The 14,998-nt window shown below is 32.5% G+C and overlaps 1 protein-coding gene across 2 annotated transcripts; it reads right to left on the bottom strand.

The window, feature by feature from the left end:
• Nucleotides 1–885: 885 nt before the first annotated feature.
• On the bottom strand, nt 886–14,998 carry LOC132745950 (protein Spindly-like). Of its 2 annotated transcripts, none has more exons than XM_060734975.1 (12): nt 14,819–14,998; nt 14,242–14,323; nt 11,646–11,738; nt 10,801–10,977; nt 9,948–10,142; nt 9,311–9,460; nt 8,888–8,986; nt 8,503–8,613; nt 7,639–7,782; nt 6,616–6,710; nt 3,260–3,444; nt 886–2,102 (listed from the first exon to the last, which is right to left on the bottom strand). In XM_060734975.1, exons 2-12 carry the CDS (start codon nt 14,311–14,313, stop codon nt 1,693–1,695), a joined length of 1,731 nt encoding a protein of 576 aa, XP_060590958.1. In that variant the 5' UTR covers nt 14,314–14,323; nt 14,819–14,998; the 3' UTR covers nt 886–1,692. The 2 variants fall into 2 exon arrangements, with proteins under 2 accessions (XP_060590958.1, XP_060590959.1); XM_060734976.1 differs by having other exon boundaries at nt 14,721–14,998.

Consider the following 14,998-nt stretch of genomic DNA (forward strand, 5'->3'; position numbering starts at 1 on the left):
TCACAACAAATAACTAGCATTTTACTTCAAAATATATTCATATACATCATTCCAAACGTAGCAGACTTGTTGAAGTGATCCCTGTTGTCTGACATAACTTAATTTCAGATTAATGCTCAATTTGCTTGCATTGGCATATTAAACTGAAAACTGCCTCATTGAAAGATCTTGTATTCCTGTAAGAAATAGAATGCAGCTTTGATGTTGCAGGAAGCTGCAAGGATTTTAGTGCAATGTGTCCTGGTGTTGTGACACAGACCATCTTCTGACATGAAAGTATGGTCATATTCTTGCCTTTTACTTGTTCTGGCTAAATTTAGTTTTGCAATCATTAGCTATTTAATTGGCCATTGAAAAAAAAATGTAATGTCTTGTTTCTGTCTTTGGAGAGTTCTTGGAAATTTGAAGGTGATGCATAGATTTTCTTCCTTGTCTTTGAATATGTAAGTGTTACACTGAGTCATTAGAGCTTGGATACCTATAGTAGGCTATGCATATGTTCTGATTCACTGATTTTCATTAAGTCTGGGGCCTGTTGTGCTATTTCAACTGTACCAAGACACATCCTTGATAAACCTAAAAACATTGAAATTGACAGAATCCTTATCATGCAATCATCTCTCTACTCAATGTGATAAAGTTTTAAAATAGTTCCATTTTGAAGTGAAATGATTGGCAACTTGTCCAAATGGTTAGAATTCAACATGCTTATTGAAGAATTCAATAAATTTCAAGTCTTATGAATATGTACCGTCAGTAAAGTTACTGATAGTGAATTTAAAAGCGTAGTTTTATCTAAGCTATTAATAATTTTGCACTATTGATATTACAAAAGTGTAAAACAAACAATAAATGACTTCATAAAATAATTGGTAAAAATTTATTTTTGTATAAGCTGTTGAAGATTAATCAAAGTTAGTGACAGCACTCTTTTTTAACAGATAAATCATTAAATATTGAGACAACATCTATAAATATTGCAAGAAGTAACAGAGAAGATACAAAGAGAAAAAGGTGTATGCATAATATTGTATGAATACCTTAGCACTAGTAAACAAAAAGTTAAAACTTTGTTTACTAGCACATGTGTAAGGTTGATTATTGCTCGAAACATCAGCACAATAAATGTTGAAATGAGGCCTAATGTTTACTGTCCCCAAAACAAGCTTTGACATTAATGATGGGTTGAGTTTTATGTCACAGCAACACAGTAGAGGTCATAAGGCAACTTTACTGGTGTATGAAGACCTCAGGTGCCCCTCCATGCATTATTGTGAACCAACTGAAATAATCCAAAAACCCTGGCAGGATTTTAACCCACAGCAGTGAAGGGCAAGTGGTTTGAGGTCAACAACCTTAATCACTCGGCCATGGACACCCCAACCGACATTAATGGGAAAAGAATGAACAAATGATTAAGGTGTAAGTAACTGGAAAATATGACAAAGATTGATAAAGATAAATCAGAGATAAACCAGTTTTTACTATGTAGATGCAGTCTAAACTAACGTCCATAAACATTACTTTCTTTTTTTTCCTGGTCATTACAAATCCCAGGACAAATAACAAGTATTCTAGATAAAAAATTAACAAACTACATGTACAGAAATTAAAAGAACTCTGTTATTCCAGTTATTTCCGAAATGTATTTACATTCTATTTGATTCAGATCTTGCCCCTAAATGTATATGTTCACTGGCTTTTACATTCATTCACATCCATCGTTGGTTTGACATTAGAGATATGTTTCACTGCCGTAAGTTTTCTGCCCTTCTGTTTAGTGTCGGGCTTGTTTTCTGATCCTATGTCACTATCTTTTTCAATCTCATGTTCTTCGACATCGTCAGATATCGACACTGATTTTGTTTTAATACACTTGGACAATGCTGATTTTTTAGTGACTGGTAATTGTTTTTGGTTGTCGTCAACTTTTACAGCCAATGGTTGCGAGTTTTTTTCATGAGCGGGATGTAAACTCATCTGAGATTGGTTGAAGGCTGTTTCATTAAGAGTGGTTTCTGTGATGTTTATTTCCTCCTGTTCATCTAACGGAATTTTTTCAGTTCTTTTTACAACTAAAGCTCCAGACTTTTTCACTGAATCTGTGAATAAAGAAGGCAGATGATGAGTTTTTAAGAGGAATATCTTAAAGCATTATTTGAACATGACTTACAAGTGTTATAACACAAATGGGGCAATTATTTGTAGGTTTATATCCATAATCTGTTAGTGAACACCATTGTTTAATCATTAATCAATTTATCATAGTAAAACGGACCTATGGGAATATACAATATATTGGTCAACAAAGGCATGTTGAGAAAACTTTAAAGTACAGTCAACTATCGTTATCTCGACATTGCTTTTCTCGATATTTCGTTATCTCGATGAAATTTTGAAAGTCCCGATTTTCTTCCTTCTTTATCTATATTGGATTTTATATATATTTGTTTATCTCGATATATTTATTTCGATATTTTCAGTATCTCGATGTAAAATTCAGCCCCTACAGTTATTTTCACACTATTATCCTTTGTTTATCTCGACAAATAGTTTTCGTCATGTGAAAAACACAAACTAGACGATAATTGCTCTATTGCGCGTGTCATTATGATGATTATGTTTGTAACAAGTTGAGCTGTTATTGTAAAAGTTAATGTAATTAGCATGTTGATTGACTTATGTTCAAAATGACCGAACTTTACGTTCTTTATAAATATTTGAACACAGTATTAATTCATTATGACTTTTAACTGTAAATGAAATAGTGAAAGTATAGAAACGTTATCGTTACAATATTGTTTCACAACATAAAAAAATCAAACAGCGGTTGAACAATCCCGATAACTAACCAGGGAGGATATCCAGATCAATTACCCTAAAACAATGTTTTCACTACTTTGGTGTATTACATTACTGAGTAAACCTCACTTTGTGTTTTTATCACAGACACCCGTATTTCCGCTGGTAAATATTATATTCCTTTGTTAAATATTGACTTTGAGATACTAGGCTTATAAAAAGAAGACATGGAGATATCATAGTTTATTTGGCATAAGGTATGCACATGTCTTTTGTAAAAATCAGCTTCTGCCTTGTTCAAACCATAATATGTTTATCTCGACATTTCGTTATCTCAATATTTTTTGGACGGTCCCGATGACTTCGAGATAAAGAAAGTCGACTGTAATGTAATAGAAGACAGGTTGAACAAACACACTTCTGAAGAGCATAAAACGTAAGTTAATGAATATAGTACCTGGATCATATTTCAATCTTAACTCCTCCAGTTTGACAGACAGCTTCATGTTGTGACTACGCAACTTGTCTTTCTCTGCCTCAAGCTGTACAATCTTCGCATCCTGACCTGATGTTCGACTTTTCAAGTCCAGCAACTGTAGATTCTTGTGGTTCAGCTCCTGCTTAGTCTTCTGTAATTCTTGCCTGAAATTGGAAAATGTTACAGTAATGTTCAGTTTTGTAGGGTTTGAAGTTGCCTTGATGCTGTAAATGTCAAATGGCCATTTTCAACTTTACTGGTAGAGGAACACCTCAAGCACCCCTTCATTATTTTTTAGGTATGAGCAAGCTATTGAGTAGAACCACCAACCTTCTTAAAACCAGCTTGATTAGCTTATTCAAAGTCCCTGAAGATATTCAAAGCCACAGTGATGAGGGGCAAATGATTTAAAGTAGCAACCTTAAACATCCTCTCACTTGATACAGTTGAAAAATATACATGTATATAAAACGATATTTTGCCCAGAATTATCCTTTAATATCCTTTAGCTCCACTCATGATATTAAAGTCTTCACACATAAATTCAAATGCACACAATTTGGCCAAAAGCATGCTTTTCCAAAAGAATATAAATGACAACAATATAGCTAACTCTTCTACAACTGATTCATGTTGACAAGTTAACAATTATGTGTGGAGAAACAACACAGTACAGATACTGAATCTGTGGAGAGGTAGGTACTGCATCTGTTGATAACAACACAGAATTAGCACAACATCAGAATTAGTACTTAATCTATGGATAACAACATAAAATTGTTCTAAATCTGATTTCCTAAGCAAATCACAACAATTTAAGATTTGTTTTCCTTCATACTTTCAGGTTTTGAATCATTATTGAATTTGAAAATCAATAGTAATCTACCTGCACTACAGAATGCCCTTGAACTTTTTATAATTTGCAGCCATATTTCATTTTCATGCACTTTTCTATAAACAATGTCTATATTTGTTTATTAAGACAGTGCCACCTGCTCCTAACATTTGAAACTTTATTTTCTCCTCATTATTTACACAGATTTATGTCAATTTGTCACTAGAATGACGTGAAAAAAATTGTCATAACAAAGTTGTTAAAACATCTTCTCCAAAATCATCACGCATAAGGATATTTACAAGTACATGTACATGTTAAATTAGCTTTGTTTGTTATTGAGCACACAGTTCTTTAAGTACGTAGATACAGTAAAAACTTCTGCCTAACAGTCATTAGAGGAAATGTGGAAATTATAACAAACACAATTTACAAGAATCAAGCCCTTAGAAAAGAGGTACACAACATACATCTTGACAATTTAGAAATATTTCCCTGTTAGCTATTAAAACTCTATCTCTTCCATAATGTTTTTGAATACATACCTTATACTTAAATTACATCAATAGATATGACATTTTTTATGATAGTCAATAAGTTATATAGCAGATACAAATTTTAGACTTTTTAACATATGACCTGTAGTTGCGACCTTGACCTTTGGGATTAAAACCTAGTTGGTTTGCTCTGCACATGCTGTCATAATTATTTGTGAAAAAAAAATGTCAACAGTCCCCAAGTCAAAAAGTTATGGATGGGAACGTTTAACCTCCATATGTGACTGTGACCATGACCAATTCAATGGTTGTATGTGTTATGAATCTGTGCATGATCATCCTAAAAATTAAAATTTCAGTCAATTATTTATTGAGTTGACATAAATGTGGAGTTTTTAAAATTTTATCTGTTAGTGTAACCTAATCATATCAAAATGATGATCATTTGTGCCAAATTATTTTAAAAACTTTTACAACAGTTAATCAATGGGCTTTTTATGTATATTACTCTACATAAACTCATGAAAATTACCACAAGGTATGTGAGTTTAAGTGGTTTTCTTCTTTTTTCAACAAAGATTATGGACAGAATGATGCCCAAAAAGCAATGGATATTTCCCTAAGACAGACAGTTGCAGGACATTCCTATCACCCCCTTTGACCGTCATCAATAAAGACATGACTGCCACCAAAGCCCATCCATACAGTCTGACCAAACACCTGTAAACTGCTTCATTTTAGTTGTAACTATACTCTAGTAAAAAAAGTCTAAATATTGAAGGAACATTTTAAGTTTTAAATATTTGGAAGAATCAATGGTTGTATTTGTTGAGTGATCTGTCATGATCAAACTCCTAAAATTAATTCCCGAGAAGTTTCAAGTTAATGACTTCAGTGATAGTGAAGAAATACCTTGCATGCAAACTTTAATGGGCATAAAGTAATATCTCTGCCAAGGTACCCAGCCAAAACAGCCTACATATCTATGCAGTCATACCAAAACCCAATAGGCTAGTGGTTTGATATTTAAATTGTTTAAACTACTCCTGGAAAATTTCAGATTTTAAATTCCCATTTAAAGATTCAACTGGGGAATGGTTATGATTGTGTGGCATCAAACAACTTCAGCTAGGGTTCAACAAAACACAGTCTTATCCCAATCTGTGTATGTAATTGAGTGTCAAGTCAATAGTCTCTATCTTAACTTATTTACTTTATTTGGTGTGAAGTTTATATAGAGGATATTTGTTTAGTTCAGTGTAAGATCAGAATATATTTCACTGAGTGAGCACAAAAGGTATATTTCACGAGTGGCGCACCCACAAGTGAAATATGAACTTTTGGTGTTCACAAGATGAAATATATTTCGATCTTACACTAAAAAAACAAATTTTATTATATGCAAAGAAATGTTTTAAAGACATTAAACCTAATACTGAATGAAAAGCACATCAAATAATAATACAACGTGACATCATTTACGACGTCACTTCATTTAGTTAGTTCCCAGTGCTGTGCACGCTGGTATTTCACTGAAATAACGTGGGCTTAAATTCAAAACAGTAAAATTATCAAATTGATAATTTCACTGTTTTAAACAGTGAAATTATCAGTTTTATATCACTGATTTATTTCTATAAACCACTGAAAAGCAAGTAATAAACAAACTTATTTATTTTATTAAGTGTGAAGTTTATACAGACACTGTAAAGGTGATATGGTGACTTTCCGACTTTAATCATGGAGAGAGACCTCAAGTAAACACAGACACCTGACTAGAACCACTGACCTTTAGTAAACTAATAGGATTGCTTTCTTACAATGAACTTTCTAAAGTTCCCAATGGGATTTGAACCCTATGTATTATTATTGTCACAAGTGATTTGACATCAGTCACCTAACCACTCAGCCACAAAAGTTCCTCTCTGTCTTAAACCTTCCATATGAACTGGAGAGGTCTAGAAACATTTCCAGATTTTCAGAAAGATGTTATTCATACTCACTCCTTTCCTTTAATGACAGTAACAAGGTATTGCTTATAGTCTTCATCCTCTGTTTCACCTTGACCTAGTTCTGAGACAACTTTTACCTCACTTTCCTGTAAAAATAACACTGAAGTTACCACAATTTTTTTTAGCAAAATATGAAAAATATATCTTTTCAATTGGTAAAAATAATTCAAAATATCATTAATTCATTAAGGAAGACTGGTATTGACCAAAATAAAGAAGTTCATTGTAAATATTAAGCAATTATTTTATCTAGATTGCTTTAATTGTTGCTAAAACGTCCACAATCATTTTCAAAGGTTCAAAACCTATAATCCATCGGCTAACTTATTTGTGTAAAAGTCAATAACTGGAAAGTGTATAGATTAAAACTCTTCAAACTTTGGTTAAATGGCAATGCAGCATCTTCCTGTCTTATATATACAACAATATAGTGCAAAAGCAAATGCCTAATCTCGAAGTACTGGAAGTGACAATCCATCAAGTTTGATCAACAGAGACCTCTGATTACACAGCACAATATGTATTTGAGCCCCGCCATGACACAACCAACATACTGGGTTTGCAACCAGCATGGATCCAGACCAGCCTGGGCATCCACGCAGTCTGATCAGGATCCATGCTGTTCGCTTACAAACTTTATAACAAGTAGAGAAACTGATAGCGAACAGCATGGATCCTGATCAGACTGTGCGGATGCGCAGGCTGGTCTGGAGCCATGCTGGTCGCAAACCCATTATGTTGGTCTTGTCATGGCGTGGCTCATTTTTGGTTCAATATTTGATTGAAAATTATACACATGTATATAATGTCTAAGTCCCTATTTGTTCAATGCTCTTTTACAAATACTGTCAGAGAAGGTAAGTTTGTGTAAATGTTTGTTCAAAGGCCTCAGGGAAGATAGGATTTATCCCAACAAGTTATCTTTAGTAATGAAAGTCTATGTTTATTTTTTTTTTCATTAATATCTATTTTTTTTATTTATCAAAGAAATCATTTACCAGTCATTAAACAAACCTGTCTCTGTAGGAGTTGTGATTTTTCCTCCATCAATGTCTTCAGTTCAGTTCTAGCCTGGGCCAGCTTGGCTTCTAGGTTAGTTACATATTCACTATCTACTCTACCAGAGCTCATCTGTAGCAGTAACTGAGATATCTGTCTCTACAAAATCAAACCACATCAGTTTTATATCTCTTATTTCAAAGAAGTGAATTAGGTGGGATTATTTAGCATAAAGTACAACAGCTGTAAGATGGATAGCAAGCTTTGTGATCATCAGAGATGGCAAATCAAATAAAACAAAAGCTTCAATATTGAAGGAATTAACATTCTAAATTCACAAAGGGAAACAACTTAAAGAAAAGTATTGTTTGAGTTATTGGTCTTGCTCAAGCACCTGCAATTATGATCCTAAGGATATGAGAAGTTTCAAGTTATTAAGAGGTTTTGGAGAAATACCTTGCCCCAGACATTTTCTACGTTCACAAATGTGTATGATTCACTTAAACCACGTGACCAACATGTATGGCCCCGCAAATACCTGTGAAGTGTTTAGTGAATACCTTCAGTTTGTAAGAGATATAACTTGGAAAATCTTAACTCCCATGATAAAACAGAATTTGAATATGTAAAAAGATTTTACAAAATAAATGTTGTATTTATGACAATTAATTGTATTCAGACTCAACAATCAAACCCTGTTAACAACCCAGAAGTTGCTTATACTTAACATAGACCTCAAAACATTCAGTGTGCATTTTTAAAAACCGTGGTGACAACAGAATACTACCAATCAATGGAAATATAGTATAAAGGTGTCCAGAGTTTACAAAAAACTCATTTTTTCAGTAATTTGACTAAAACACAATATTACATTCAAACCTTATATTTATTGTTTTGTTGTTTTTCTACGCTGTATTTCTCTTGCAGAGTTTGATTGGCTACTGTTAAAGAAATAAGTTTGTTTTCTGCCTCCACACGTCTGTCATCAAGCTGAAAGTACACATTTATATCAGATAAAACACCAGATGAAAATGATGCAAAAGCAATTCATAGTATCTTATATAGTTATAGTATCTAATAAAGTTCTGAGTGTTCTGCATAATGCATTCAAAGTTTCACCACCAATTTGAATGTTTATACATGTATATTTCTTAAATTATAATATATTTTTCTAAGTTTTATTTTCTCAAGACATATATTACTCCTCTGTCCATGGATGTAAAACAACTTATTGTTAAATAATAAAAAAAGCAATCATTCATACCTCAGAGAAAAGAGAATTGCCTTTTTTCCTATGAGAGCTTGTCTCCATACGCAGTGCATCCAATTGACAATTTAAGTCCAATTTCTCCATTCTCACTTCCTGAAAAACACAATTATATTTTAACTATTGTTGGTTTTTTATGAAATTTTTTCATTAACTATTCTAAAATGCTTGCTACTATAAGAAGAGTTAGTATAAAGTATGAATTTACGAAAAGAAAGATTTCATTCAAAGAAAATACATAACAAAATTATGAGTTTTGGATATCAATCAAGTGATCAAGTTCAGAAAAAGTATTTTATTCTAAGTCCAGGCAAGAGTTGTTGGATTTGCACAACAATGATGCAGCGATAATAATAGCTTGAATTTATCTTCAAAACAGATGAGCTAAAAAGATAAAATACTTGGAAATGCGTATTTTACCTCGAGCATATTGTTCACAGAAGTGAATTGACATTTTATGTCTTCTAGTTCCTCATCGCGAGCTACAAGTCTTCCTCGTAGGTTCTCTATTTCCGACACAGCACCATTTAACTCGGACTTCTTCTCAATCAGTTGTGACTTCAAATTGGTCTGTATGAGAATTGTAAATACATGTATATCATTAGCTTAGTTTTAAAATGGCCTTCAGCTTTTATTTATTGTTGGGAAAACAATTCTGTGTTGTTTCAAAGTAGGTATTTCTGTAATTTTATCTTCGAAAAGTGCATCATATCACTGTTAAGCCTTTTTCAAACCAGGGTTCAAAAGAGAATCTATTACACAAACATGTTATTTTTTGTCTCTTTATAAAGACATAATTTTCTATGATATATTGTGCAGCAATCGATTTTAGATTAAAATAACTTACGAAGTGCACTATTGTTCTACCGTACTATCGTCAAACAAGACATGCATTAATCATCTAGTTCAAATTATTGTACAAGCCAAAGATAAAATTTCATTTCAAAAACGCCCAAACTACAATGTGTGGTATTGTAGCTTTAAAGAACTATCAAAACCTTTTTTTAAGCGGTTGTGGAAGTTTACATAAAAACATGAAACTTGTTAAAATACAAACCACTTCAAACTGAAGGTTTTCGACCTCCTCATGCAGGACACTGACTTCTTCTGATGAACTAAATGTCCTTGACCCAATGTCAGACTCTGTTTGGTTCAGCCTCTCTTTGAGTAAATCTTCCATCTCAGATGTCTTCTGCTTTAACTGGCCTTCTACAACAGAAGCTTGATCCAGGTCTGCACGTAGGTCATCAATCTAAAAATAACTCACATCTGATGATGACTCTTGGCATATTTTCAACATGTGACACTTTACTATGGATCTAGAGGCCAAGCTCTTTACACAAACAATTTTATTGAGTATGTGTCAATTTATCTGGAGCCAATCAGATAAGCAGAGTGATCTTAAATGAAATTTTTCCCACAAAATAAAAATCTATTGTTAATCTCAACATTTGTCATTGAAATGATGGCCTAAAACATTCAATTAAGCAAATTGTAGCTTGTGCATTTATTGTAATTTCAGCAAAGGTATGGCCTGACAAGTAATTCAATGTTTTTTTAGTTGTTTTTTTGTTGTTGTTGTTGAGTTTTACATTGCACCAACACATTAGAGGTCATATGGCGACTTTCCAGCTTTACTTGTGGAGGAAGACCTCAGGTGCATTTCAACACATTATTTGATAAACCAATGTACACCTGAGTAGAACCACAAACGTTCTGTAAGCTAGCTGGATAGCATCTTCACAAAAAGAAAGAATCCAATGTCCCTGTCTGGTTTGAAACAACAGAAATGAGGGACAAGTGGTTTCAAATAAATGACCTCAACAACTCGGCAACAGACACCCCTGCAATTCAATGTAGAGATGTAAAGCCTCGTGTATAAAAGAAAGAAATAACAAAATGATTTATACTTGTCTATTGAGCCTGCTGACTTCCTGTAGTTTATCAGCCTCTAACGTTGCTCTAAGATTGCTCTGTCTGTCTGCTAGCTGTTGTTTAAGATGGGATATTTCCTCATTATACCAGGCCTCCATGCTAGCTTTCTGTTCTAACTTCACCTGTATTGTGTACCGTTCTTGTTCTAACAGCTGAAATGTGGATACCATGGGTAGAAAATGACAACTTCAAAATTAGCATCAATTTTTTTTAAGTTTTAAATAGAAAAAGAGAGCCTTTAGAAGTATAAAAAAAAACACCTGGATATCAGAAACAGTGTGCAATAGCCCTGAAAACTTATAATCACCAGATATTTCCCATTACTTTAAATTCAAATTACAAGTATTGGTTGGATATTTATATTCTGCCAAAATATATCTGATACAAACAGACACTTGGCTAGTCATTACAATAATAACTAAAAATAAACAAAAAACATTTAACATAAATTCAAAAAATAATTGGAAAAAAGTGATTTTTGTCATATGCGAGTGTCAGAATGAAAAAGAATTCTGTTTTGCAAACATCATTTTTTTTACAAATAGAATAGGGTAAGTGATCGTAAGTCATGTTAAATGTATGTCTAGATGGAAAATAAGTGTAGAATTTTTTTCAAAATTTACAATTTTTACATTTGACAATGTACATACACTTATTTCTTCTACTATGAGCCTCTATCAGTTCAATAATATTTAGAACACCTGTTTTCATCTAAAATTGTTGACATAATGAAATACCAGTATGGCTTATAAAGTTCAAGGACTTAAACAAAATTACACTTGGTTAAAGGCAAAAGTATACATACATGTTCATACTTTACCTCTAATTTCTTGTCAGTTGTCTTTCTGATTTCATCCATCTTATTCTGCAACTCTTCATTATGCTCCAAAAGCATTTTCCCAAATTCTGCAGCCTAATGTGAGAAAAGATAAGTTTTTATAACTAAGTATTGATACTACAAATTTTGTTTTATTGTACAGATTTATTAAAACTTTCAATACACATGTACATGGAACATAGGCTGCAAGACCTTTGCCACCAGTATAGAACCAGGCCTGCCTGCACATCCATGATCAGGCTCTAAACTGCTGGCATATAACAAATTTTTGGCTTTACTTAAAATGATAGAAAATGGACACAGTGACAATGCATTTTAAATGTAAATGAAACAATTTACCTAAATTCCTTCATTTTGATGCTTTTATTTAGTTGTATCACTTTGTTTTGATGTTTTAATGATTTTGAGACGTTTCGGCCCCAAGACGTATCGGCCCCAAACTACCCAAGACCTTTCGGCCCCGGACGTTTCGGCCCTTTACCAAATCGGCCCCAGAATAAGTACTGTATTTTAAACCGATATATTAATAGCATTTCAATAAAAAAATTAATCAATTTATATATATATATTTAATCATTTTGTATAAAAACTAGATTATTATAGTAGTAGGGGGAAAGTAATCAATACAAACAGAACAGAACATAAACTTTATTTGAAAAAATATAATACACAAACAAACAATTATTAACCATATATAGATAATATTTTATTTGAATGATTAAGAAGCAAGACACAAAACAATACCGCCAATTAGCATAAAGTATAAACAGTTAATTAGTTACACTTTGAAAAAATTACGTATAGTTTAATTAAGATCAAAAGATAATGTATTCTAAGGAAAAACTGTAAGTTACTTTCTTAATCCAGAAGTTTTAGTGGTTTGTTTTATAGGTAAGTAACCGGCCTTTATTGTTTGTTACACCTTTAAAAACATTAACGTACAGTCGAGACTGCCTAAGCGACCCCCCGATTTAAACGACTCCCTGTCTTATCTGACCTTGTTTCAGTACTCCCAACGTATTTTCCTATATAAATGGTCTGAATTAAACGACTCCCTGTCATATGTAACAAGCGACCCTAATTGTCTGGTCCCAATGCAATGTTTGGTCTGATTTAAACGACTTTCACACCTTTTAATTGTCCGTTAATCAGATAAATAATACCTATTATAACACCCAGAAGGCCAAAATAATTAAGTCCAATTATAATCTAGTAGCAAACAAAGTCTACGCACCTCTATCTCAATTACACAGTATACATGCAGGTATCAAGTGACGTAGTGTCTGTTCATGAGAAGCATGATGTAATCGATGTGTGTGTAATGTTCATAAAGTAAACTGGGTTAAGACTTGTTTTAGATTTTTTTTTTTAATTATAGAGTGCCCACGGAGGATTTTTTAGGCAGCATTTTTTTTAATTTACCTTTCTATGGCTGCATAATTAATACGGGAAAAATATTGATACGAAACCAGAAAAAGCTTTGGATATGGATATTTATCACAATTTTTTCATGGTTTTATTTCATGAATATGATGCTCAAATTAAGATTTGTCAATATTGTACCTTCAAATAAGCATGATTTATAAAGATATCACCCAATTTAAAATTTCATGTAAATAAAGGCCATTAAAGGGAGGTAATTAGAACTTTATTTTCTATAAATTCTAAGTCAAATTTTCCAATAATAAATCAATGCATGTAATTTATTGAATAAATATAATGTGCACAAGTATTTGCAGTACACATTTTACATATTCTTTGATGTTGGAAAATTGTTTTATTTGCATAATTATATCCATACAGTGATTTTCCTACTTATATAACAGACTCCGAAAAAAGGCCTCTTCCCAATTGAAATTTTCTTTAAAATCATGCAGTTTTCCCAAAATTCTGAACTTAAACCAGCTTTTTTACTTCCCAAATCATCAATTTTAGCGATAATTTTTCCCAAAATCAAGAGGCTCAGGCCTCTTCCCAATTTAGAGAGAAAAATCACTGCCATATATATACTTTTTTGCAAATATCGTATACACAGTAACAATATCTATCACAAAACATACAGGTTCTTTAAGTCACAATGGTATATAGACAGATAGATGATATTTAAATTTAATTTTCTTTGAGACTGTATTAAGAGACTCCCTGTCATATGTGACCTTTTTCTGAAGATCCCTTGGAAAGTCACATATGACAGTCTCGACTGTATATCTAAATGGTTCAAGAGATCAAAAGATAATAAATAATTATTCAAAGAATTAAAGTGTCATAATTGTAATTAAATAAATTGTTGTTAATCAATCAAGCAATACACTATAGTGGGGCCGAAACGTCTCGCAGAAAAGGGCCGAAACGTCCAGGGGCCGATTTTTCGACTGGGGCCGATTTGGTTTGGGGCCGAAATGTCCTGTTTGAGTTTTAATTCACCTGGATCATTTTGATCTGATATGAATTATCAAAATTTGCCTGGATCACTTAATATTTCTATTTGAACAGAATGTTGTAATTTTCATGAATACTTTGTATTGATCTGACTTTGATAATAATTTACCTGTATCACCTTTTTTATGTTATAATTTACCTGGATCACTTTGTTTTGCTGATCTTTCAGCTCCTCTTCTAATGCTTTCATTTTATCTGAATGTTCATCCATCTTCAACTGCCTACAGTATAAATAGAACTAAGTAGAGACATTTTATACAATGACAAATTACACATTTCTCTTTGTCAAACTTCAAGAGAAAACGGAACAGTGCAATCTGGTATTTTGATATTTAATTTATATTGTTTGTTAAATTAGACTGAGCTGACACATGCGGGGGTGCGTGAAGATAAAAATACCAGACAACTAGTATACTTAACAATAAAGTTTGAAAGATCGTCAGTGATGTTAACAAATAAAAGTTTATTCGACTCGTCAATTGAAAAAATAGAGTTTGAAATATTTCATCAGGTGACAATTAAAATATATATAATTTCACTAATGATTGATTTAAAGCCACCATTTACTGCATAAACAGTGTTAATATTTTCATATCTGAATGAAAAGTGCTATATGACCTGACGTTAGAAAATTGTCTCCAAAGTTTCAGTACTAGTCAATGTGTCGAATAATTTTGTCTTGTACGAAATGTCTGTGGTCCGAAAGGTGTTATTACCGTCAAAGCTTTTTGTCACAATTCCTAAGAATAAAAACTTCTTAATATATGGGTTTCAGAATCCTATGTTTCAACTTATCCCCTTTCAAAAATAGGCCTGCAGACTGTGTAGTTAACTGAGACAATTAAAACAAAATTTTGCGTTTATTGTTTTTAAAATTTCCGCTTTCAAGGGATGTA

Source organism: Ruditapes philippinarum, unplaced genomic scaffold (genome assembly GCF_026571515.1).
Source record: "Ruditapes philippinarum isolate M1 unplaced genomic scaffold, ASM2657151v2 ctg878_1_1_1_1, whole genome shotgun sequence".
Lineage (NCBI taxonomy): Eukaryota > Metazoa > Mollusca > Bivalvia > Venerida > Veneridae > Ruditapes > Ruditapes philippinarum.

Bases quoted from the DNA above. Each gene is read 5' to 3' on its own strand.
- LOC132745950 (XM_060734975.1), bottom strand. From the start codon at position 14,313: ATGGATGAACATTCAGATAAAATGAAAGCATTAGAAGAGGAGCTGAAA. The intron at 11,739-14,241 runs GTAAATTATAAC...TTCTCACATTAG, and splicing joins AGCAAAACAAAGTGATCCAG to GCTGCAGAATTTGGGAAAAT. The intron at 8,614-8,887 runs GTATGAATGATT...GTGTACTTTCAG, and splicing joins GCAATTCTCTTTTCTCTGAG to CTTGATGACAGACGTGTGGA.